The sequence below is a fragment of the Mustela nivalis genome (assembly GCF_964662115.1).
Source record: "Mustela nivalis genome assembly, chromosome: 8".
Taxonomy (NCBI): domain Eukaryota; kingdom Metazoa; phylum Chordata; class Mammalia; order Carnivora; family Mustelidae; genus Mustela; species Mustela nivalis.
The window spans coordinates 59,756,514-59,784,063 of record NC_139027.1 but is presented as its reverse complement, the minus strand read 5'-3'; the positions used below and the strand labels follow the sequence as shown (position 1 = coordinate 59,784,063).

Genomic DNA, 27,550 nt, shown 5'->3' with positions numbered 1-27,550 from the left:
AAAAAAATTCTCTATAAGACCCTTTACTAACAAGCTAGTTAATTGTCTCTAGAGGGAAATTGCTTTAATTTTTCAAGGTCTGTTAATTTCTTTGTGCTAACAACTGCAGCATTCTGTAGTTTATAGCCTTAAGTACACATTTTATCAGCAAATTCTTGGAGCCTTGACAGAACTGTTGACAAGTAAAGATTTGTTTTTGGTTACCATGAGTAGTTTCTATGGGCGTAAACTATTGTTAGTTCTTGGTAGCCTTCTATGCTTCTCAGTCTGTTTTTTTCAGAAGTAATGACGAATTTAAATCTGCATGATGTGTTCCAGTTTACTTACTTAATGGAGATTAGGGGAATGCATAGCTTTTTGAAATCCTTAGTTGCTATTACCATTAAGTGGTTGAAGAAGCAAGTATTTATATTTCATATATTATCATTCTTTTTTCCTTAGACATATGTAGCCACTAAAGAAGTAACTGTAACTGTCCTTTACTCAAACAACTCCCTTGCCATATTCTAGCAATATTTTTTCCCTTACAATATTAAAAACCCCACATATAATATGACTGGTAGAAGACTTAATTATTTACAGAGTGAGAATAATGTTAAATATATTATTTTGGGTGAGAATTTTCTGCCTTTTATATATATATAAAAGTTACTGGTTGTACTGACCATGACAAAGAAAATTTCCTATCATTAATTTTTTTTCATTCTTGAGAAAATATAATTACCTAAATTCAAGGTCATCTTGTCTTTTGGTCAATAAGATACTTATCCTAGGAGTTTATTATTTATCTTTGAAAATATTTTACCTAGTTCATTAAAAATAGCTGTAAGTTGTGAGGTTGCATAATTTGCTTCTGGCTAGTGAACTTTTAAAAAATAGTGCTTTGTGTCATTGAATTCATGTCCCTAATATTTAGTCTTCCTGGTCATTAGGACTAAGATTTTTCTTTTCTTTCTTTCTTTTTTTTTTTTTTTTTAAGATTTTATTTATTTGAGAAAGAGAGAGTGGGAGAGAGAGAGAGAGCAGGAGTACATGGGGCGGCGGGGTGCAGTGGACAGGCTCCCAGCTGAACAGGGAGCCCATGTGGGGCAGGACCCCAGGACCCTGGGATCATGACCTGAGTCAAAGGCAAACACTTAACTGACCGAACAACCCAGGTGCTCCACGAACCATTCATGTTAATTGAGATTTATTATATTTATGATGTGGAATAAAGCTGGAGAAATTAGTAATTCTTAGATTGTAATGACTATAGTGACTATAGGCATGGTTAGAGTAAAAGAAATCTGGGCATCTGGGCGACTCAGTCAGTTGAGTGTCTGCCTTTAGCTCAGGTCATGATCCTGGAGTCCTGGGATTAAGAGTCCTGTATCTGGCTCCCTGCTCTTTGGGGAGACTGCTTTTCCCTCTGTCCTTCACCCCACTTGTGCTCTCTCTTTCTCTTTTTCTCTCTCGTGTGCATGCTCTCTCTCAAATAAAGTCTTAAAAAAAAATAAATCTCATTACCTAGGTAGAAAATGCTCATTAAAGAAAATCTGGGAAGTGCTAAAAGATTGAAAAAGGTTAAAAACTCTAATTTTAACAGTGATAACTACTTTGATGTTTTTCTTTCCCTTTGTGTGTGTGCTGTGGGGAAGAAAGAGAGGCAAGAGTCCTCTTACCTTTTTTATATACTTTAAAATATTATAGGTTCATATCGAATTCCACAGGATTTATGTAGGTGCTTTGCCTTTAAGGAAGTAAAGCATAACTTCCTGTTCCTTAAGTGTGGGCCTCTTAGAGTGACTTCTTCCAAAGAGGAGAGTGTAGGAAGTTGGGAAAATTATTTCACAGTGGAGAAACCTGACAAACATTACCTCAGCCAGGTGTCAATAATAGTAATAAGCCTTGTTGATACCATGTACCCTTGATATGGTGTGATGAGAATGGCAGTTTACCTCTGTGGTCTTCTTCCCCAAAACCCATAACCCCAGTCTAACTTTGAGAAAATCATTGGGCAGATTCCAGCTGAAGGGCACTCTGCAAAATAACTGACCAGAACTCCTCAAAACTGTCAAGTTATCAAAAACAAGGAGAGTTTGAAAACTATCACAGCCACTTGAACTTAAGGAGAAACGAGGACTAAATGTAATGTAACTTGGATGGGATCCTGGAACATTAAGAGGGCTTTAGATCAAAAGTAAAGTATGAGGGGCACCTGGCTGTCTTGTTGTTAGAGTAAGCAGCTCTTGAACTCAAAGTTGTAACTTTGAGCCCCATGTTGGGTGTAGAGATTACTTAAAAAGAAAATCTTAAGGGGCGCCTGGGTGGCTCAGTGGGTTGGGCCTCTGCCTTTAGCTCCGGTCATGATCTGGGGGTCCTGAGATCGAGCCCCACATCGGGCTCAGTGCTCGGGAGGGAGCCTGCTTCCTTGTCTCTCTCTGCCTGCCTCCCTATTTGTGATCTCTCTCTGTCAAATAAATAAAATAAAATCTTTTTAAAAAAACAACAAAAAAAGAAAATCTTAAGACAAAAACAACAACAAAAACAACAAACTGTGGAGGTGCCTGGTTCACTTATTAGAAGAGCATACAACTCTTAATGTCTGGGTTGTGAATTCCAGTCCCATGTTGGGTGTAGAGAGTACTAAAAATATATATAAACTTAAAAAAAAAAAAAACACCTGAGAAACTATGAACGTAGACTGTAGTTAATAATAATGTATTGAGGTGCCTGGATGGCTTAGTTGGTTAAGCATCTGACTCATTATTTTAGCTCAGGTCTTAATCTCAGGGTTGTGAATTCAAGCCCAACTTTGGGCTCCATGCTTAAAAAATTAAAAAAAAAAAGTATTAGTATTGGTTCATTAATTGTCATAAGTGTACCATAGTAATGTAAAATGTTAATAAACTTAAAAATTGGTGTACTGAAACATTGTCCTGTCTTCACAACTTTTTCTTTTCTTAAAAAAAGATTTTTTTAATTTATTTATTTGAGAGAGAGAGAGAGAGTGATCACAAGTAGGCAGAGAGGCAGGGAGGAAGAGAGAGAGAGAAGCAGGCTCCCTACTGAGCAGAGAGCCTGATGCGGGGCTCAATCCCAGGACCCTGAGATCATGACCTGAGCCAAAGGCAGAGGCTTAACCCACTGAGCCACCCAGGCACCCCTACTTTTTCTATTTTTAATCTAAAATTAAAATTTTATTGAAAACGGTAACAAAGAAAATTGTAGATCCTATTAGAGCCCTCCACGTCTCTCAGATTTCATTCTATTCTCTGAAATAATCAATATTCTGCATTAAGTATATAACAATCTCATATATGACTGAACAGTCTTACTATGCATATATATTTTTAAATTTATACTATTTATAGTATTTGTTATCTAGCAATTTCATATAAATAGCATCATACATTATGTGTTTGTGTGCATTTGCCTTTTTTTTGGTTACTGTTCAGCATTCTGTGTTTGTACTCTATCCATGTTGGTAGATACAATTCTAATTCACTTACTGAACTTCCTAAATGGAATCATACAGTCTATACTCTCTGTGTTTGACTTTTCTTATTTTAGCATATCTAAAATTTATGTATGTTATATCTGTCAGTCATTTTTAAAAAATGGCCTTTCTTTTTTTAGAGCAATTTTAGGTTTAATTTTAGGTTTTTAGGTCTCTGTACAGAGAATTATTTTACATCCCCTCACACTCCTTCCCTATGCAATTAGTATAGTATGTTTGTTACAATTGATGAGCTGATGTTGATTACATTATTATTAACTAAAGTTCATAGTTTGCTCCTTATGTTGTACATTTTCTTGGTACATTCCATCTCTATAAACCTTTAATGGTTTGTGTCCACCTTTATAGTGTCAGATTCTGTACAATATATAGAATAGTATATTACAGTATATAGAATAGTATTACCACCTGAATACTATTGTGCCCCACCTATTTATCCTTCTCTCCCTCTGAACCCTTGGCAGCCATTGATTTTTTACTGGGTCCATGGTTTTGCCCTTTCCAGAATGTCATATAATTGGAATCATAAAGTATATAGCTTTTTTGTGTTGGCATCTTCCCATTGGTAGTATACATTTAAGTTTCTTTTGTTTTTTCATGGCTTGATAGCTCTTTTTTTTTTTTTTAAAGATTTTATTTATTTATTTGACAGAGAGAGATCACAGTTAGGTAGAGAGGCAGGCAGAGAGAGAGAGAGAGAGAGAGAGGGAAGCAGGCTCCCTGCTGAGCAGAGAGCCCGATGTGGGACTCGATCCCAGGACCCTGAGATCAAGACCTGAGCCGAAGGCAGCGGCTTAACCCACTGAGCCACCCAGGCGCCCCCGATAGCTCTTTTTTTAAATTTATTTTTTTTTATTTTAGTAGTACTGAATAATATTCCATTGTCTGGATGAATAGTTTATCATAATTTATCTAGCCATTCCCCTACTAAAGGACATCTTGGTTGGTTCCAGGCTCTGGCAGTTATGAGTAAAGCTGCTATAAATATCCATGTGTAAGTTTTTGTTTGGATATAAGCTTTTAACTCATTTGGTTAAATACCAAGGAGTGTGAATATGTTTATTTTAGTAAGAAACTGCTAATGTCATCTAAAGTGGATATTCCGTTTTGCCTTTCTACCTGTAATGAGAAAGATTTCTTGTTGTCCTGTATACTTGTTAGCATTTGTTGCTTTTTCTGCATCTATTGATGTGAACATATAACTTTTCTTTTTTAGCCTGTTGATATGATGGATTAAATTAATTGAGTTTTGAATATTGAACCATCCTGGCATCTCTGACATAAATCCCAGTTGGTGTGGTGTATAAATCTTTTTAGACATTATTGGATTTGATTTGCTAATAGGTTGTTGAGGATTTTTGTATTTATGTTCATGAGAGATATTAGTTTGTGGTTGTTTTTTTTTGTAACATCTTTGTCTGGTTTTGGTATTAGAATAATGCTTATCTCATGGAATGTGTAAGTATTCCTTCTGCTTCTCTTTTCTGAAAGAGTGTAGGGAATTGGTATAATTCTTTCCTAAATATTTGATGAAACTCACCAGTAAACTGATCTGGACTTGGTACTTTCTGTTTTAGAAAGTTAATAATTATGGACTTAATTTCTTTAATAGACATAGGCCTATTCAGGTGATTCATTTCTTGAGTTACTGTAGATTGTGAATTTCCAGAAACTGTTTCATTTCTTCCAGGTTATCAAGTTTGTGTTCATATAGTTGTTCATAATAGTCCTTTATTATCCTTTTAATGTTCATGAGGTCAGTAATGATGGCCTGTCTTTCTTTTCTGATGCTAGTAATTTGTTTCTTCTCTTTTTTTTCCCTTAGTTTACCTGGCTAGAGGTTTATTAATTTTGTTGCTCTTTTTGAAGAACCAGCTTTTGGTTTAATTAATTTTCTCAGTTGATTTCCTGCTTTCAGTTTCATTGATTTTTGCTCTAATTTTTATTATTTCTTTTCTTCTGCTTAATTTGGATTAATTTGCTCTTCTTTTTCTAGTTTCCTAAAGTGAAAGTTTAGATTATTCATTTAGATTTTTCTTCCTTTCTAATATATGTATTCAGTGCTATTAATTTCTTTGTAACAGTTGCCTTTATTGCATCCCACAAATTCAGGTATTTTCATTTTAAATTTGTTTAAAATATGTTAAAATTTCTTTTGGTATTTCTTTGACATATGTGTTATTTAAAAGTGTGTTATTTGGGGCACCTGAGTTGCTCACTTGGTGTCTGCCTTCAGCTCAGGTCATGATTCCAGGGTCCTGGAACCAAGCCTAACCTTAGGCTCCCTGCTCAGCCAGGAGTCAGCTTGTCCCTCTCCTTCTGCCCCTCCCCCCTGCTCACATGCTGTCTCTCTATTTGTGTGCTCTCTCTCAAATAAAATCTTTTTTTAAAAAAGTGTGTTATTTAATTTCCAACTATTTTGGAATTTTTCAGCTCCCTTTTTCTGTTACTGATTTCTACTTTAATTCCATTGTTGTCTGAGAGCACACCTGTATGATATCTCTCTCTCTCTCTCTCTCTCTTTTAAAGATTATTTATTTATTTTTTTAACTGAGAGCCAGAGAGCACAAGCTGGAGGTGGGGGGTGGGCAGAGGGAGAAGAAGAATCAGACTTCCTGCTGAACAGGGAGCCCAACACAGGGCTCTCTCCCAGGATTCTGAGATCACGACCTCAGCTGAAGGCAGATGCTTAACTGACTAAGCCACCCAGGCACCCCAGACATGTATAATCTCTATTCTTTTAAATGTATTAAGGTGTGTTGTATAGCTGAGAATGTGGTCTCTCTTGGTCAGTGTTCTTTGTGAGGTTGAAAAGAATGTATATTGTGCTGCTGTTGTATGAAGTACTCTATACAGGTCATTTAGGTCCTGTTGGTAGTATTGTTTTTTTTTTTTTTTTTAAAGATTTTATTTATTTATTTGACAGAGAGAAATCACAAGTAGTCAGAGAGGCAGGCAGAGAGAGAGAGGGAAGCAGGCTCCCTGCTGAGCAGAGAGCCCGATGCGGGACTCGATCCCAGGACCCTGAGATCATGACCTGAGCCGAAGGCAGTGGCTTAACCCACTGAGCCACCCAGGCGCCCGGTAGTATTGTTTATTTAAACTGTGTTCTGCCTGCTGGATCTTTTAATTACCAATAGAAGGGTGTTTAATTCTCCCGCTATAATCGTGGATTCATCCATTTCTCTTTGCAGTTGTATTAATTTTTATACCATCCGTGTTTTACATGAATTAAAAGACTGAGACTGTTGGAGTAGATGAAAAAACAAGACCCAACTATATGTTTTCTATAAGAAACCCATTTTACATGTGACACATATTGGTCAAAAGTAAAAAGATGGAGGAAGATATACCATGATAACACTAATCAAATGAAAACTGGAGTTGCTTTATTAATTTCAGATAAAGCAGAGTTTATTTATTTTTTAAAATATTTTATTTATTTGTTTGACAGAGAGAGCAAGCGAGCATGGGCAGGGGTAGCAGCAGGCAGAGGGAGAGGGAGAAGCAAGCTTAACCCTGAGCAGGGGGCCCAATACAGGACTTGATCCCAGGACCATGGGATCATGACCTGAGCTGAAGGCAGATGCTTAACCTACTGAGCCACCTAGGTGCCCCTAAGGCAGAGTCTAGAGCAAGGAGAATTGTTATGGATAAAGAGGGACATTACATAATAATAAAGGGGTCAAATCTTCTAGAAGATGTTGAGGACTTCTTCCTCAGCATGTATGCCCCTATATCCTATGATTCATAATAGATCCAACAGGCAGAAGATCAATAAGGACATAGTTGAACCAAACAGTCAATCAGTTAACTAGATCCATTTGACATTTATAGATTGTTTTGGTGGAGGGAGGGGGAGATGAAGAGGTAGAACACAAGAGGTTTTAGGGCAGAGTAACTATTCTGTGTGATATATAAGGGTGGATACATGTTGTGTATACTTCTGACAAAACTTACAGAATGTACAACAATAATGAACCCTATTGTAAATTATAGACTTTGGTTAATAATGATGTGTCAATATTGATTTGTCCATTGTAACAAAGTACCATGCTGATGTGGATATTGATGGTAGGGAAAGCTGTTTGTGCATGGGTAGAGGAATTGTGAGTATTTGGAAACTCTACTTTTTGGTTAGTTTTGCTGTGAATCTAAAATGCCTGTAAAAATGAAAGTTTCTTAATTAAAAATGAGAACAAGTGCATCTGGAACCTAGTAGCTTTTAAAGGTATTTTCTGGTTTCCTTTTCAGAGAGGTTGCCATTTTTATTGAAAAACCAGAAGCAGAAGTGTGTGTCACTGAAACATTCTTATTATGTGATAATATGGAATCACTTTGCTCTGTGAAGTTTACATTGTATGAAAGTATATATCTCACTAAGTACCAGTTATCCGTTTTGAGCACTGAGCCTTTGTTTGAAATACTATTCTAATAAACTAGAAGTTTAATGGAAAAGCTATGTTTTGTCTACCAATGAGTAATAAGAATTTTCTGTGGCTTATCTTTAGTGCCAACTGTAAATACTCTTGCTTTCAAGCAGGAAGAAGAGATTAATGATTCTGTGTAAGTATTAAATTACAATAGGTTGCCTTAGGACTAATATGCTTTGGGGTTGATGAATATCAAAGTTTCCCATTTTCAAATATTAGCCTTTTAAATTTTTTTAGCCTCTTAATTTTAATTACTTAAGTAATATACTTGATACTTAATGAGCAATTTACTAAAAAAGGCATCATTTTCCAGTTCAGTTGATTATTCATTATTTGCTTATTATTTTATTTTTTAAATTTAATTTAAAGATTTATTTATTTTAGAGTGAGAACATGAGCAGGAGGAACAGAGAGGGAGGGATAAAGAATCTCAAGCAGACTCTGCACCGAGCACAGAGCCTACTCAGAACTCAGTCTCATGACCCTGAGATCATGACCTAAGCCGAAACCAAGAATAATACGCTTAACTGACTGAGCCACCCAGGTGCCCCTTTTATTTATTTATTAAAACAATAGCAGTCATTTATTTAGCTAATGAATCTGAACTTTAGGCAGAACTCAGAGGGGAAGGCTCTCTTCACAAGGTGCCTTCTCAACTGGAGGCCATATGATCCACTCCCAAAATGCATCTGTAACTGGCTATTTGGTTCTGGCTTTTGGCTGGAAGCTTAGTGATAGGCAGAGGACTGGAGACCAGAGTCCTTATGCGCTAGTCTCTATGAGCTCCTTACAGCATAGTACCTGGGTTCTACGAGCAAGCATCTTACAAGGGACAAAATGGAAGTTGCCAGTTTCTTAAAACCCAAGCCAGAAAATTGACACAGCCTCACTCTGCCATGATCTTTTTTGAACTTGCCTTTTTTTTTTTAAAGGACTTTAATTTTTATAGTAGTTTAATGTTCACAGCCAAATTGAGCAGAAAGTATAGACTTTCCATATGCCTCCTGTCTCATATGCACAGCCTCCCCAACAATCAATATCCTGCGCCAGAGTGGTGGATTTGTTACAGTGGATGAACCAACGTCACCCAAAGTCCATAGTTTACATTAGGGTTTACTCTTGATGTTGTATATTTAATGGATTTTGGCAAATGTATAATGATGTGTATCTACCATTACTTTATCATATAGAATAGTTTCACTGCCCTAAAAATCATCTGTGTTCTGTTTATCCCTTCCTTTCCCACCAACCCCTGGAAGCCATGATCTTTTTACTGTCTTTGTGGTTTTGCCTTTTCCAGAATGTCATATACAGTTGATCCTTGAACGGCAAGGGTTTAAACTGGGTGGATCTACTTATTGTGGATAATGCTGGTTTTGTACAGTACTGTAAATGTTTTTGCTCTTCCTTAGAGTTTTCTTAATAACATTTTCTTTTCTCTACCTTTATTGTAAGAATATGGTATACAGTACATATTACAAAATATGTGTTGTTTATGTTATTGGGAAGGTAAGGCATCCAGTGAGCTTAAGGCTATTAGTAATTAAGTTTTTAGGGAATCAAAAGTTTTATGTGGATTTTTGGTTGTGCTGGGGGTGTCAGTGTCCGTAACCCCTATGATTTTGAGGGGTCAACTTTAGTTGAAATTGCTATGACCTTTGGATAAGCAGTCACACAGCCTGTATTCTAGGAGTTAGGATATAGACTCTTAACTTTCAGTGGGAGAGGGGTCAAAGAATTTTGTAGCCGAGTTTTAAAATTGTCATATTCTATACTAATATATTGTAATAAGGAAACCCAGGTGCAACAAGACTAAAAGATTTTCCTAAGGTCAAATGAGTAGTCTAGACGAGGTTTTTTGGAGTCTAGATTCATTCATTCATTCATCATATATTTACTGACCCCCTATTATGTGGCAGTCACTATGCTAGGACCCAGCTGTTTAATATGAACAAGTGGGGCAAGGTTTCTGCCCTCTAGAAGTGCTTACCTGTTAGAGCGAGGTATGGACCTGGCAGTTCCCCTACATTGTGATAAATACCACTACTTTACTGTGCAGCCTACGAAGTAACATCTGTGTTAAAGCCTGAAAAAAAAGGTAGTGCCAACAAAAGGGGTGGAAGGAATAGCAACTAAAATGTTCTAGGCAGAAGGAACAACATAGGCAAAGATCAGCTGTTTTATGAGCTAAAATGAGTTCAGTATGGATGGAGGGAGATTGAGTGGGTGGAAGATTTTAAGAGGTAGCAGAAGATGAAGAGACACAAAGCTAGTTTATGATTCACCTTGTAAACCATACTGAAGAATTAGAACTGAAATCTGGAAGCTAGAGAAGTCTTTACAGGTTTTTTTTTTTAATTAAACTTTTTATTTAGAGATAATTATAGATTGATGTGCAGCTGTACGAAATAGTAGAAAGAGATATCCTTGTACACTTGAGCGCTTCTTCTAATGGTAACCTTTTGCAAAACTGTAGTACTTTTTGGGGCACCTGGTGGGTCAGTTGGTTAAGTGTTTGCCTTCGACTCAGCATGATCCCAGGGTGCTGGGATCGAGCCCCACATCAGGCTCCCTGATAAGCAGGAAGTCTGCTTCTCCCTCTCTCTCTCTGCCCTTCCCCCTGCTCGTGCTCTTGCTGCCCTTCCCCCTGCTCGTGCTCTTGCTCACTCTCTTTCAAATGAATAAATTAAAAAATCTGTAAGAGGGGCGCCTGGGTGGCTCAGTGGGTTAAAGCCTCTGCCTTCAGCTCAGGTCATGATCCCAGGGTCCTGGGATCCAGCCCCGCATGGGGCTCTTTGCTCAGTGGGGAGCCTACTTCCTCAACTCTCTCTCTCTGCCTGCCTCTCTGCCTACTTGTGATCTCTGTCTGTCAAATAAATAAATAAATAATGTTTTTTAAAAAATCTAAAAGAAAACCCATTATAGTACTACATTGCCATTGATTCAGTCAAGATATAGAACCTTCCATTACCAGTAGGATCCCTCATGTTGAAGTTTTACAGCCACATTCATTTTCCTCCCACCCATCCTCACCTCTTCCTTTATTTTCAAACAACTGATAATCAGTTTATTAAAATATTAAAATAGTTCATTAAAATGTAAGTATCTGCAGTGGTGACTTCAGTCTTGACTCCTGATTAAATACTGATGGAAGTAATCTGTTTAACAATTTCAGAAGTACTGTGTGAGTCAGTGAGTCCCTATGGATCCTTATCTTAAAAAAATAAATATATCGTCTTAGACTCTTCAGCCCAAGGAGTTTTTCTTGTACTAGTTCTTAGAGTTCTAGTAGGCATCTTATCCAGAGATTTTACACCGTGGCTGGTTAGGGTAATTCTAATTTGGTGTATGAGCACCTCCAGTTCCACAGGTGTCTTTTTAGCATCTTTTCAAAACTGTGGCAATGTTGTAGCTTTCTAACCAACTCGTTCCTGGACAAGTGTGAACAGTGGTGAGTCAGAAGCAGGAACCCGTGGGCCTGAGCTCTGCTGTAGTTGTGATCATGTCTTCCTCAAAGAGCCCTCACTCCTTTTCTAACCCCTGGCAACCACTAAGCTGTTTTCCATTTTGGTAATTTTGTTCTTTCAAAAATATTACATACATGGAATAATACAGTGTAGAACCTTTTCTGAATGGCCTTTTTCATTCAGCACAATGTTCTGGAAATTCATTCAGTTTGAAGTACCAATGGTCTGGTTCCTTTTATTGCAGAGAAGTATTCCGTGTGTGGGTGTTTTGTAGTTTAACCATTTACCTGTTGAAGGACATCTGGTTTATTTTAAATTTTGGGGTATTACAAATAAAGCTGCTGGAAACATTTGTGTATTATAGCTTTTTCTTTGGACCCAAGTCCTCCTTTCTATAGGATAAATTCCCAAAAATGTTATTGCTAGGTCATATGGTAATTGCATGTTTAGTTTCTTTAGTAAATTGACAGACTTTTTCATTATGTTTGTACCATTTTACATTCCCACCAGCAATGTGTGAGTGATCAAATTTCTCTGTATTCCTGGCAGCATTTGGTGTTATCACTGTTTTTAAATTGTAACCATCCTAATTCATTGTGGTCTTATTTATTGTATTTAAGTATTATTTAAAAAAAATAATCTCTATAACCAGTATTGGACTTGAATTCATGAGATCAAGAGTCAAATGCTCTACTAACTGAGCAACCAGGTGTCTCTCATTGTGGTTTTGATTCACAGTTTTCTGATGGCTAATGTTGGACATTTTTCATGTACTTATTTGCCATTTATATATCCACTCTGGTGAAATGTCTCTCATCTTTTGTCCAGTTTATGATAGGCTTGTTTTGTTTTTTTAATGTTGAAATTTGAAAGTTCTTCATATAGTCTACATATTAGTACTTTGTCAGATACTTGTTTTGAATTTTTTTCTCCCAGTTTGTAGGCTGTCTTTTCCTCTTCACAGTGTTTTTTTGCACAGGATAAAGTTAATTTTGATAAGGTCAAATATAATCGTTTTTCTTTTTATGGATCATGCTTTGGTGTCAAATCTAGAACCTCTTTGCCTGGTTCTAAGTAGACACCAAAGATTATCTTCTATTTTTAAAAAAAGATTTATGCTTTATATTATATCTAAACCCATGATTTATTTTAAGTTAATTTTTATATAAGTTAGGAAATTTATGTTGAGGTTCTTTTTTTTTTTTTTTTTTTAACTTAAGTATATCTACTTCCTTAACTACCTTTTGTTGAAAAGGCTGCCTTTCTTTTCTTCACTGGATTGCTTTTATATCTTTGTCAAAAATCAGTGTTCATGTTTGTGTGGATCTATTTTTGAGTTATTTATTTTATTCCATTAGCTTATGTCTCCTCTCCTCTGCAAATACCATAGTCTTGATTATTGTAGCTACATCTTAAGTCTTGAAATGGGAAGACTGATTTCTCCCACTTTATTATTTTTGTTTTCAAAAATGGTTTTTTATCTATTCTGCTTTCTTTGGCTTTCCATATAAATTTTAGAATAATTTTGTGTATATATACAAAAATTCTTGCCAGGATTTTGATAGGAAACATATATATTTATATATATCAGTTTCTTTTCTCTGAAGTAACCATGAATAACTTGGCATGGGTTTACCTCTCCTCTCTCTCCTATTACCTTTTTGTGTTCATTTGAAATTTTTTCTTCTATTCAAGGAAACAAAATGAAGCAGGAATTGTTAATATAAAGTTAACCTCAAAAACCCTCCAAATTATATTTATAAAAATAAATTTTATAAACTTTAATCCTTTTAATAGTAATAATATTATTTGTAACTTAAAACTTACACCAGAATTTTTATAATTAATAACCACTATAGCAGGTAATAATAGCCAACTCTTGGAAACCTTAACACAGGGAAGTGATAGTATCCTACTGACATTTAATTTTTTAAAATTTTTAAAAGATTTTGTTTGTTTATTTATTTCAGAGAGAGAGGAGGAGTGCGAGGAAGAACAGAGGGGAGGGACAAGCGGGCTCTGTGCTGAGTACCTAGTTTGAAGTGGGGCTCAATCTTACAACCCTGAGACCACAACCTGAGCCAAAATCAAGAGTTGGAGGCTTAACTCACTGAATCATCTAGGTGCCCTGACATTTTTAGATAGATTACGATAGAAGATAGAGTTGAGGAGGTACAAGATAGAAGCCTAGTTTAGGCACAAGAAAGTGATTGCTCTTGAGTACTCAGTACTCGGTAGTAGGGACAGAGCAGAAGGGACACATTATTAGAGAATTATTTCAGATACAAGAATCAGTAGAGGTTGGTAAACAAAATGTTGTAGGCTTAGTTCTTAACCTTTGTTGCTCATTAAAATTATTTGGGAAACTTTTAAACAATGCCAATGCCTAGGCCTTGTTTTAGAATTTTTAGAAATCAGAACTTCTGGGATAGAGTCTAGGAATTCATATTTTAAAAACGTACCTCATGGGGCACCTGGGTGTACAGTTCAGTTGATTAAGCATCAGACTCTTGGTTTCAGCTGAGGTCATGAATTCAGGGTCATGGGATTGAGCCCCACATGGGGCTCTGGGCTCAGCGTGGAGTGTGCTTAAGACTCTTCTTCCTTCTTTCTCAGCCCCTCCCCCTGTTCACTCAAGCTCCCTCTTTCTCTCAAATAAATAAGTAAATCTTAAAAAAATAAAAAAATGGGGGCACCTGGGTGGCTCAGTGGGTTAAATCCTCTGCCTTCAGCTCAGGTCATGATCCCAGGGTCCTGGGATCCAGCCCCACATCGGGCTCTCTGCTCAGCGGGGACCTGCTTCCTCCTCTCTCTCTGCCTGCCTCTCTGCCTACTTGAGATCTCTCTCGGTCAAATAAATAAAATCTTTTAAAAAAAAATGTACCTCATGATTGTAGTATGCAGCCATTGTTGTGAACCACTAATTCAAGTTGTGAAGAAGAGGGAAGAATCAGGAATAAGTGAGTACCAGGCTGCCAGCTGAGGCTCCTGGTGGATAGAGGTGGCATGCCTTGAACATTGTCTGTTTCATGGTAGCTATTCAGATATTTCTTAAATAAATGAAAATTGATGACTTGGAATTTGAACCACAATCAGTTCCTTATTTAATTTCTGATTATTCTAAATCTGGATGAATTGATCCCAGTTTAATATATTATTGACTGGAAGCCAACCAAAATAAATTCTGCCACAGGTTAGGTTATATCAAAGTAGGCATCTTCATATGATTTGAGGAAAAAAATGATATGAATCATCTACATTGTGATGTGATATTGTGAAGCAAAATGCTAGTAGAAATAATTTGACTTAATTATAGTATATTATACAAATTGATGTTTCTATTAAGTGGCTTAGGTAGGGAATTTGGGTCCCTAAACCCTGTAAATAAGCAGGTATTCAATAAATGTTTATTGAATTATACTGTGAAATACCTTTATCAGAAAGTCATTATATTTATCATATAGTGTTTTTTTTACATTAATTGAAGAAGGAAAGGCAGTATGTTTGTCTGTCAGCCCCCATTCTACTTCTCATCCTATACTCTGCTTGTATACTGTCTTCCTTTACACTCCTTTGTTCTCACTGCTACTGCCCAAGTTTAGTCTGAAGTTTTGGTTCTAAATGATAGGACTATAGCTTAAACTATCTTGAATAGTATATCAAATTTCTTGGTACCTGAAGGTTGAAAGGATGCTGAGATAGCATATAGAATTGGAGGAAAGCTTACAGGAACCAGGGCCTTGGGAGGGAATTCTAGAGCAGGGGTATCACTCCTTTAGAACACACTCTCAACTCTGCTTGGCTTCATTCTTTTTATTGCAATCAGGCCTTTGTGAAAAGATCAAAGAGAGCAGTCTTCATCCTAGCCTCATATTCTTCTGAATATGACCATGACCTCAAGAGGCAAGACCATTTTTTCTCCTGCTCTAAATTAGGAGATTGATTTGGATCAGCTGTTGTGTCCAGAGAAAGGAGGATACTCTGATTTGTCTGGTTTGGACCTCGTGCCAGTCCCCGTGGCCAGGGGAGGATAAGGATATACCAAAGAAGAGGCAAAGAAAGTCTTGTCCTGCCCTCTTGAAGGCTCCATTGCCACAGACTTTTGATGATTTTCCATTTCAGTTTATGTAGCAACTTACTGTTCAAAACAGCAATGGCAGGGTACCTAGGTGGCTCAGTCGGTTAAGCGTTTGCCTTCTGCTTTTCCCTTTCCTTCTGCTCCTCCTCTACTCGAGCTCACTTTCTCTTACTCACTCTTTCTGTCAAATAAGTAAAATCATGAAAAATAATGGCAGTGGCAATTAAATTTTGAAAAAAATTTTTTAAATATTTTATTTATTTATTTGACAGAGAGAGATCACAAGTAGGCAGAGAGGCAGGCAGAGAGCGGGGGAAGCAGGCTCCTTGCTGAGCAGAGAGCCCGATGCAGGGCTCGATCCCAGGACCCCGAGATCATTACCTAAGCCAAAAGGCAGAGGCGTAACCCATGAGCCTGCCAGGTGTCCCTAAATTTTGAAAATTTATGGAGAAACATTAAAAAATATGCAATTTCAGAGTAGTATTGTGAATGAGCTAGTTGACTAAAGATGGACTTAACACAGCTAACATAATGTATTTGTTTAACAAAATTTAGTTTGTGCTTCTATGGACAAGGCATTATACAGTTATAGTATATCAAGCCAAGCCTGGCTTACAAGGCATTGTGAAATTATGTAAGATTTCATCAGAGGATGAATTAATTTGTTTTCTTGTTTCATTATTTAGTTTAAATTTCTTTAATTATTTGTATTATTTCACACCTTGAAATTCAGTATTTAAGAATTAGATTCTAGTTATTGATACAGAATTTGAGTGACATGGAATTTTTGACAAGTAGATTTTTCTGATACTTAATATTTGTAAAAAGGATATTTTTGTTCTTTTAAAGAGCTTATTCTTATCCCTGTCATTGACGACCCTTTTTGAAAGCCTATTCAGTGGTTAATAATCATTCAGAATATGATCTGTAGTTAAGAAGCTATCTTTTTCTATTTATTTACCAAATTCAAATTTATTATTTTTTCTGTCATTATAGTCAATTGCATCAGCAGACATGGATTTCAACCAGCTGGAGGCATTCTTGACTGCTCAAACCAAAAAGCAAGGTGGGATCTCATCTGACCAAGCTGCTGTCATTTCCAAATTCTGGAAAAGCCACAAGATAAAAATTCGAGAGAGTCTCATGAACCAGAGCCGTTGGAACAGTGGGCTTCGGGGCCTGAGTTGGAGAGTTGACGGCAAATCGCAGTCAAGGCATTCAGCTCAGATACATACCCCTGTTGCCATAATGGAGCTGGAAATAGGGAAAAGTGGACAGGTAAATCAAACTTAATTTCCTTTTCTAAACTATATTTCTCATTACATGTTAGCTATATATTCAGATTGATTTTATGTAACAGTCTTCTTTGCAAAGGTAATAAGAATAATAGGAACAGATCCTGTTTCCTAGAATCCCTTTTCAGAGATGGAATCATCTGAAAACTTAGATATTCCCAGTTTTGGATAGAATCTGGACAGCAGCCTCATGGTTCTGGCAGCTATCTCAGAAGTACGAAATGGGTCATTAAGGTGATTGCACAGAAGTTGGCTGCTACTCCATTTTGGTTAGATCTCAGAATTCTTGGCATTTGGTCAGAATCTCTAAAGCAGTGATAGAGTTGCTGAATAAAGAGCAGAAACAGGGCGCCTGGGTGGCTCAGTGGGTTAAGCCGCTGCCTTCGGCTCAGGTCATGATCTCAGGGTCCTGGGATCGAGTCCCGCATCGGGCTCTCTGCTCAGCAGGGAGCCTGCTTCCTCCTCTCTCTCTGCCTGCCTCTCTGCCTACTTGTGATCTCTCTCTGTCAAATAAATAAATAAAATCTTTAAAAAAAAAAAAAAAGAGCAGAAACAGATTAAACAACACGGAATGTAACTGTCTCACCCAGTCGTCTTTATCGGCAGTGTATCTTAATTACAGTAATGTATTTGTTCCTAAAGACCCTAAATGTTCAATCTCTGTCCTTGAGCCCACAGATAATTTTTAATTTGATCTTGATTATTTACAAAACAGTCCTCTTTTTCTTGCATTTCCCATAGTCATTATAGCAGATAATTTTGGCATCTACATTGTTTTTCTTGAAGTCATTTAGTTTGTGCTTTAGATGACTGCCAGATCAGACTTTTAATGACCTGGTATATGCCTTTTGGGAAAAAAAGAAAAGAAAAGAAAAAAGCAGCAACCCATAATTAGGAAGAGAGAACCCAGATCACTGAATTAGCTAACCAGATTTATTTTCAGATAAATAATCAAATAAGTGCTTCTGTTACATCCTTTAATAAAAATTTATTTTTCTTCTACAGATGAGAGTATTTTTTTTAGCTGTCAGTTTCCTTCACATATTCTTTTCTTAAGTTTCTTAGGATTTTTCAGTGTTTGTAGTTCCATGAGGACATTAATTTTAATTTAAAAGGTAATTCATTAAAAAAAATAATTCTTTTTAAAAATGCATTTGGAGAATCTTTTATACAGTTATTGTGAAATAATGCTGTTGCCTTAATTGACTTTGGTTTGTCTGACCCTGAAGTCTTTTCTCTTAACCATTGTCCTATATGGCCTTCCTCCTACTCTTCCTAGACCAAAAATGTGACAGATTAGAAAGGTGTGGTAAACATACTTGCATATCTAAGTTTCACTAGCCATTTGTACAGGCTGTTCAATTTTTATGTGGCAGTAGTGATTATTTCATTTTGTCTTTAAGTATTTATCATTTGGGCAGGAATATCAAAACACGTATATCTATTTTATGACGTTCCTAGAAAGCTCTTACAGTACTTCTTTAACTTGATACTTTCCTGTTTTTTCTTGAATTCAGTTTATAATGTGCCTTTTGATTTTAGTAACTTACATGTCATCTGAATTTATTGGGTATCAACACAGGGATTTTTAAATCTACTTTAAAATCTTTAAATTTTTTTCTTTGATCTTGTTACCCAAAGTGGCATTCAGCTGTTTGTTTGTCTGGTTTTTTGTTTTTTTTTAAGTGTAGAAAGATTCTGCCAACAGTAAATCTAAACATCACTACAAATAATTTGCTGGCTAGCTTCAGGGACATTTTGTTATCAATTAAAACATGTTGGCAAATTTTTTTTCTAAGTGGCCAGATAGTTAATTGACAACCATATAGTTTCTGTCATAAGTACTCAGCTTGTTGTTGTAGCTGAAAAGCAGTAACAGACAATATGTAAATAAATGGACATTGATGTTTCTAGAAAGTTTAACTATCACAGTGTAATCAACAAGTATTAGAAGTCAGAGAGTCCTTAAGCACTTACCTGACGAATTATACAGGTGAGATAGTCTATCCCCATTTTCTAGAGAAGGTGTCTGAGATAGATATGGCTTCATTTAGACAGAGGTACTATGTGGTAAAGTGAAAACTAAAATGGAGATTACCAAATTGATTTTTTTCTCCCCAAAACCATTGACACCAACTTTTAGGAGCCAAAACAACGTGTTTGTAATATAATATAGTAGTTAACAGCATTGATATTGAAATTGCTCTTTAACCCACAAGTCCTTTGAATGCAAATATATTCTTAAATCAATATATCAGTATTAACCTAGGCTGGCAATAAAATATACAGCCCAAATCCTATAGGAAATGTTTTTGTGAGACCTGGATCCTTGGTTAGTACTTCTGTCAGCCTCTAAGTGAATATTATTTCTGAAGTCCTCTACTATATCAAATTCCCAGTTTTTAGAACATTTATAGGCAACAAAGTCAAAGTTATTTTCATATGTAGACATTGAATGAACTTGAGAGAGGATTAATGATTCTAGGATACTGAGAGGTTGCTTCCAAAAAGAATGACCTACTTTTTTGAACTCTGTGTATATGTGCATATGTGTGTATTGATATACCCCAAAGTAACTAAATTACTGCCTTCAGTTTATGTCGTTTTAAATCATTTGTTCTCAATGATGGCTGCACGTAAGAATCACTTGTGGGGCTTTAAAATTTTTCATGCTCAGGATGGTGTTGAGACCAATTAAATAAGAATCTGTGGGAATGGGACCTGGATATCAGTATTCGTTAAAGTTAGTGATTCCAGTATTCCTCCAGAGTTGGATGAATTCATACAGAGAACCACTGTATTAAAAGTAGCCAAACAATGTGATTTGAAGTATAAATAGGGCATGGCCTCAAATTTTTATAGTGAGAATTCAATATATGTTGGCATAGTACTTCTAGTTACCATAATAAATGGAGTGCTTGGGGACTGTCTTCAGGAACTAGATGTGGTAATGGTGGGTTTTTTGTTTTCCCTTCTGTATTTAAATTGCTTTCTCCTGCTAGTTTGTCTGTATTACTTATTTCTTTGATCCAGAAAGTACATCTGGTGATCAGTGGCCAAGTACACTCATTGACTTTTTTCTTTTAACACAATATAGTATACTTCAGGAAGATGAAGAAGCCAAAGTAATAGAGAAGTAACTAAAGCAGTATATGTTTATGGAAATCTACAGAACTAAAGAAAATGAGCATAAACTGGTGAACTAATTACTTATCTTAGAATGAATGTTTTTCTTCAATAGAAATAAAAGATTTTGCAAGAATAAAACAGGAATTCAATGGTGAAAGGACACAAAATGGGGCGCCTGGGTGGCTCAGTGGGTTAAGCCGCTGCCTTCGGCTCAGGTCATGATCCCAGGGTCCTGGGATCCAGCCCTGCATCGGGCTTTCTGCTCAGCGGGGAGCCTGCTTCCTCCTCTCTCTCTGCCTGCCACTCACCTGCTTGTGATCTCTCTCTGTCAAATAAATAAATAAAATCTTAAAAAAAAAAAAAAGAAAGGACACAAAACTTTGAGGTGAACATTTCATGTACAAAGGAAAGAGCAAGTACTTTACTTGTATGATTGAGATCCCATCATATTTGGTCATAAATCACTGAGGGTCCCTAAGCCTTGAGGACTGTTGGAATCTGGCAGATGTCTTTACGAGAATTTTGTTGTTTAGCGTACTTAATTAGCTCCATGTTGTGTTTTTCTTTTCTGGAACTTAATTATCATAGAATGTTTTCTCTTTAAAATAGTAAATTTGGGGGCGCCTGGGTGGCTCAGTGGGTTAAGCCGCTGCCTTCGGCTCAGGTCATGATCTCAGGGTCCTGGGATCGAGTCCCGCATCAGGCTCTCTGCTCCACAGGGAGCCTGCTTCCTCCTCTCTCTCTCTGCCTGCCTCTCTGCCTACTTGTGATCTCTCTCTGTCAAAAAAAAAAAAAAAAAAAAAAAAAAAGTAAATTTGGGGGGGATAATTTAAATGTTTAGTGGAGTCTCATTAATAGTTATTTTTTAAAGACTGAATTTTGGTATTTTATAAAGATGTGTTGGTTTTTCTTTTGTGACTTTTTTTTTTTAAGAGTTTATGTATTTTGTTAGTAATCTCTACATCCAATATGGGGCTCGAACTCACAACCCTGAGACCAAAAGTTGCATGCTCTTCTGAATGAGCCAGCTAGGCACCCCTCTTTTGTGACTTCTTGTTTTACAAGACCAATAAGACATTTTGTGAGAAAACATCTAGCCACAACCTCAGTGCTAAACTATTCAGTATTAAATTGTTCCTCTTATCTTCCACCGAATTATTTTTTGTATACATTTTGAGGTACCCTGCATATAGAGGTCATAAATACAAAGCTCTGTTTCTTTTTTGTGTTTTAAAAATGGCTAGTGTTACTTCCTTTTCTAGACTAGGTTTTAGTGTACCAGGTACTCCTCTAGGTTGGAGTGTGTTTTCAGCAGATACAGGGAAGAAAATAGTGTCTGTCTTTATTGATCTGATTTTTTTTTTTCTGACCAACTCATCATATGTTTAGTTCTGTCATTTGTATGCAGTTAATAATAGGAATATACAATGGTCTACTCACTCGCATTTACAGAATGAGGACAGGTTTAGACTCTGGATTAAAAAGTGAACATTTCATCTGAAGGCTAGGCAAGTGTCTAATCTCCAAGGAAAGCATTCACTTATATTTAATTTCCATAATTCCTCCTAGAACTAAATGTACTGGTGTGCCTGGGTGGTGCAGTTGATTGGGCATCTGCCTTCAGCTCAGGTCATGATCTCAAGGTCTTAGGATTGAGCTCAGAATCAGGCTCCCTGCTCAGTGGGGTCTGCTTCTCCTTCCTCTGCCACTAACCTCTCGCTCGTGCTCACTCTCTCTCAAATAAATAAATAAAGTCTTTAAAAAAATAAAATGAAATGTACTGATATTCTTGTGTAATTTTGGCTAATGAACAGTAGGTACCTGCTAAAACCGGTGATTAATAATCAATTTAGGGGCTCCTGGGTGGCTCAGTGGATTAAACCCCTGCCTTCGGCTCAGGTCATGATCTCAGGGTCCTGGGATCGAGCCCCACATCGGGCTCTCTGCTCAGCAAAGAGCCTGCCTCCCACTCTCTCTCCGCCTGTCTTTCTGCCTGCTTGTGATCTCTCTCTGTCAAATAAATAAATCAAATCTTTTAAAAAATAATCAATTTAATTTTTTGGAGAATTCACATTTATTGAGTAATTGTGATATAACATGGAATTTCTGAATTCCAAATAAATAAATTTCACTTTACAAACATTTGTTACTTTTTAGTACCAACAGCCTCAACTTGACCTGACAAGGAATGACAACCTCCACTCCCTGGCCCTTCAGTCTGCTTAATAATAAGTCCTTTTCCTCTTCTGTGACTCTTCTAGGGGATAGCCTACTATTCTCCTTCCTGTACAGTTTGGGCAAACTAACTGGTAATAGTAGTGTCAATGAAGCAGTCCACACAACTAGAGACAGTTTTCAGTGGGAGAGTCTAGGCGATTCCCTGGCTTCTCCACACGTTTATCCCAGCATAGCTCCAAGATGTGATACACCTGTGCAGTGAACTGCAGGTGCCTTCTGTTTGGCTGCCCCCAGGTGCTGCAGCTCCACTTCATCTGCCTCCCCCAGGTCTGCCATTATCCTCCTTAAGCTTGGGCGATTAATAACCAGCTTATTATTACTATTTAGCAGCTGATCTCTGTTATGCTCCACTGTTGCTTCACCAGCTTGAGCAGTGCCACCACAGCTCCCTGCTTTGTGTCATAGGAAAAGAAACAAAGATTAAAACATACACACATTCTCTGATACACCCTATCTCACTTATATACATATGTACATACCTACACTTTATGTGTGTGTGTATAAATATATGGAGAAGCATAAGGATGGGGCACCTGTGCGTCCAACTCTTGATTTCAGTTCACGTCATGATCTTGGGGTCATGGGATCAAGCCCCACTTGGTGCTCCACGCTTGCTGTGGAGTCTGCTTGAGATTCTCTCCCGTTCCCTCTGCTGCTTCCCCTGCTCATGCTCAATACATCCATACATACATACAAAAAATTTTTTTAAAAAGTGAAATATAAGGATAGAATACAGAGAATAAATAAAATGCCATTGTTTTTATCAGTGCTCAGTCACCATTTTAAGATGATATTGCCTTATTCCAAAAATCTACCAAGGGGAGCTTAGATATCTCATTTGGTTATATAAGCTGTAATGGTTGGCCTATTTCTGATAATTCTTGTATTTAAGCTTGTTTTCACTCTTAGCAATACATTAGTAATAAAGAATAACTTCTGTAGAATTTAGTGTTGGTATAAACAAACCACTCTTCATCACTAGGGATTGATTAAATCAGTTTAGAATGCATTTTTTCAAATAAATTTTTCATTTTATATTTTATATCAGGTTTAGAACATGGAGTTTATTTAAACTTTAGTTCTGAATGGACCAACCCTTTTTTGTATCTCTAAGGTATGTTTCATAATAGTTTGTGTTCTAAAGTTGTGGTCCTGAATTTAAGTTCCAAGGTTTCATTTATATAAGACAATGTCTAGAGTCTGTACAGAAGGAAATGTTTACCTAAACAGGAAAAAAGATGCAAAAAAAGCTTTTAACATTTTAAATTAAAATGGATAGTTACATAACAGAGAATAGGTTATAGTTAATGGGGGGAAATGTAAGTTTAAAGTGGTCATCTAGTGGGACGCCTGGGTGGCTCAGTTGGTTAAGCAGCTGCCTTCGGCTCAGGTCATGATCCCAGCGTCCTGGGATCGAGTCCCACATCGGGCTCCTTGCCCTCCTCAGGGAGCCTGCTTCTCCCTCTGACTCTGCCTTCCACTCTGTCTGCCTATGCTCGCTCTCGCTCACTCTCTCTCTGACAAATAAATAAATAAAAAATCTTTAAAAAAAAAAAAAAGTGGTCATCTAGTTACGGAAGATTAAAATCAGAATTATTCAGTAGCTAATAATTTACCAGTTGAAAAGTAGACATTTTGAGTATGTTTTATATATTCTTATTGTGTAATAAGTGGTATTTTATATTTTTGATGTGTTAAATATTTGCTCTATTATTAATGTAGTACTTGGTTTTCTTAGCCAAGTCGCTGTTTAAAAATTTATATAATGTTTTGCATTTATTTTGGTCTTAAGTAATACCTTTTTGAGATTGCATTGAGGTTGAGATTGACCAATGAGCAGTATTTGTCATACTTGAGTTCTCTTTCCTTTGAAACACTTGTCCTTCTAGGATACCATATTTGCCTGATTTTCCTCTTAGCTATTTAGTCTGCTCTTTCCTTTCCCCTTTTTAGATATCTTTTGCTGGCTCCTTCCATTTTCCTAACATGTAAAAGTTGGGGTGTCCCTGGCCTCAAGTCCTTGGTCCTCTTTTCTTCTTAGGTACAACACACTTCCTAGGTTATCTAACCCATTTTCATGCATTTAAATACCATCTATATGCTGACAGCTCTTGAATTATATCTCCAAACCAGATTTTTCCCCTAACTTCCAGATACATGTTTATGACATACTTGAGAATTCTACTTAAATATGAAAAGGTATGTAGTTCCCCGTACAAAGTTCCCCATATGCCTTCTAAACCGATTCCTTCTTCATTTTTTTATCTCAGTTAGTGACACCTCCATTCTTCCAATATATATCCTTTCTTTTTCTCACCCACATCCAGTCCATCATCAAATCCTGCTAGCTTTAATTTTAAAATATGGTTTAAATTGTATTATTTCTCACTAACACCCCACCCCACTATTCTGTTCAGATCACCAACACTTCTCACTATTCTGTTCAGATCACCAACACTTCTCTCTTAGATGGTAACAACATCCTCCCAGCTGGTCTATTTGCATCTGCTCTTTAACTTAGCCTCAACCCCCAGTAATCTATCAACAGAGTATCTCTCTTAAATTGTAAGTCCCATCATGTATTTATGGCTTGTACGTCACTAATGGCTTTCTATCTCAATCAGATTAATAGCTAGCTCTTTCCCTTACTCACTCTTCTCTAACTAGACCCAATGGCCTTCTTACCAATTTGTGAAACATGTCAAACATGCTCCTTTTTAGGGTCTGTGTATTTGCTCTTCCTTTTCTCTGGATTGATCTTCCCTCAGATTTCTACATTAATAGCTTTTCCACTTTTCTGACATCTTTTTTTTTTCTTTCTAATTCACCTTCTCCATATGCTTTCACTGACCATCTTTCTAAAAGTTCAGTCCTCCATTACCTGCTTTATTTTTTTAAAACTTCATTGAGATATAATATCCATATATAATCTATATCCATTTGAAGTGTCTGATTTGATTAATTTTGGCTGGTGTATACACTTGTGAAATTACCACTTAGTCAAGAGGCAGAATGTGTCCATCAGCCCTCAGAAATTTCCTTGTGCCCCTTCATAATCGGTCCCTCTCTCTACCCCAATTCCTAGGCAACCAGTAACATACCTTTTGTTATCATAGATTAGTTTTTTGTGTGTGTTTTTCCTTCCTGCCACTTACTGTAACTACCATACTATATATTTTGTTTTATTTACTAATCTTGCCTGTGCTCCACATCACCATATAAGGGGAAAGGATTTTTAATGTTTTGTTCACTGACATATCCTCAAGGTCTAGGATGCTGTCTGGCACATGATGTTCAGTAAATATTAGTTGAATAAATAAATGAATCACTGAATTCAGTATTTACTAAGCATCTACAATGTGTCGGACTCTGTAGAGGTGTTGGGGAAATGTCAGTAAACAACACAGGCAAATCCTTTATCTTACAGAGCTGACAGAAGAAAAAAAAACAGCAGTGATTAATGTAAGGAAGTATATCAGAAACTGAAGAACCTTACCAAAGCTTGGAGTTAGGGAAGGCAGTTGTGAGCAGGTAACATTTGCATTTGATTTCTCTGACAACTTCAGCTCTCCTATTCAGAGCTGAGAGTCATGAACTAAGAAAAGTTAGTACAGGCAGTACAGATTCTTTAGAGTTCATGAGCATACCCCTTGCATTTAACAGGTAGGTACGACCTTTGGTAGGGTTTAGTACAGGATCCTGATGATTGTCATTTCTTTTTTTTATCACATCCTACATGCTGGTTTTCCAGTTTCTCAACCCACAGGCAGTACAAAATAGCAAGAAGTAAATTGGCAGAAAAATTATTGCAAGCAAAAGCAAGACTCTTAGTGCACTGGTCTTAGCATCACTGAGTATCAGACTCACCCAGGGATCTTTAAAAAATTATGGCTGCAAGATCCCACCTCACAGTAAAGGGTGAGTGAGGAAAGGCTTTAGCTTGAGTGAGGAAAGGCTTTCTAAGGAGGCAGGCTGATTTAGAGGTGGAAAATGCAGAGGAAACAAAAGGCAAGAAATTGGTTTTGGTAAGAAATTTGGATTTTTATTTTAAGTGGAATAGAAACCAATTAGAAGTTTCCAAACAAAGGAATGATGCAATGGGATTCATGTTTTTGTTGGATCACTTTGACTCATGTATGAAGGATGAATTATAGTATAGTCCAGAGCGAAGCCGTGATACCAAGGACCCCCCTGCCCCAATCACTGATGTTGTGATTGTTTTTTTGCACATTAAAAGCAATTCTCTTTTTTGTTTCCAAATCTCTGTGTGATAATATGTAGGGATCTCAGGGTGAAAACAAAGCAAAAACCAAAGCACTCCATCCTTCATTATGTTAGCAAGGCTAAGTATCCAGAATGAACAAAGCCAAAATTAATACTCCACTTCCAAATGGGTTATGTAGATCTCTGATAATCTCCATTCCACATTTCCACCTCTGTTCCACAATTTCGACAGTTCTCTTCCTTTTTAAAGTTCATTATAGCATGTTTCAAAATTTGTCAAGCCCAGGGATAACTAATAAAAATCAGTATTGTTCCTCTATCCCCCCCAAAAAATTAAAGTCAGGAGAACACTTGGAGCTATTGTAGTGGTTCAGGTGAGATGATATTAGCAGAGCAGATAGAAATAATTTTAACAGTCACGGTGGAAGGATGTGAGCAGGCAGAAGAAATGTTTTGACTGTAGATGGGTTACTTTGAGGTAAGTTAGAAGGCATGTGGAAAAAAGAAAATGAGGAATTTGAGGTAACTCTGGATTTTTTGCATGAATATGTTAGTATAAGTAGATGAATTCAGTCTTTAATAATCTTATTGCTAAGTTGACCATCCAGTACACAAGTTGAGCTTTTTGATAGCTATGATTAGCCCTTCGATTTAGAAAAAAATGAATTAAAAGTAATGATTTAATATTCGTCAGTTAAGAAAATGCTATTTGTTCTGAAGTAATTTTATTTTTAAACTCCAGATTTATAAAGAATGCATTCGAGATTACTGAGCTTAAAATTTTTCCTAATAGGCTTTAAAAGAAATCATTGTTTCTTATGATGTACCCTTTTCTGTATGTATATTATACTTTAATAAAATGATTTAGAGAGGGAGAGAGAGATTTGAGTGTTTGTCTTTGTAAGCTCATTGACCCTGTGAGAATGGGGCTTTGGCAGTGCTGAAATCCTCAGCTTCTGACTAGTAGCCTGCCAACAGACAGCCTCTGGTGTTGGACTTCTTTCAGCTTGTTGCTGTTCAGACTCTCTGGTTCTATTCTTGTGGACAGATGGGGTGCTTGAAAGGAAGCCAGGAAACCAAGCCTTACTAGGACTTGGAAATAATTTTTAGATTTTAGTTCTTTGTACTGAACTCAGAGTGACAGTATATCCTTCTCAGCAATGTTGAAACTGCTTGTGTTTGGCTAG

The 27,550-nt window shown here is 36.7% G+C and overlaps 1 protein-coding gene and 1 pseudogene across 3 annotated transcripts in view; one reads left to right on the top strand and one right to left on the bottom strand.

The window, feature by feature from the left end:
- COMMD1 (copper metabolism domain containing 1) overlaps window positions 1-27,550 on the top strand; it is a 205,920-nt gene that overhangs the window by 84,886 nt on the left and 93,484 nt on the right. For both annotated transcript variants that reach the window (XM_082746707.1, XM_082746708.1), the window contains exon 2: window positions 16,474-16,755. In XM_082746707.1, coding sequence (XP_082602833.1) covers window positions 16,474-16,755 — 282 coding nt within the window. The remainder of the gene's footprint in view (window positions 1-16,473; window positions 16,756-27,550) is intronic.
- On the bottom strand, window positions 22,174-22,415 carry LOC309871935 (mitochondrial import inner membrane translocase subunit Tim8 B pseudogene; annotated as a pseudogene). The gene has a single exon. The product of its transcript is annotated as a mitochondrial import inner membrane translocase subunit Tim8 B pseudogene (transcript).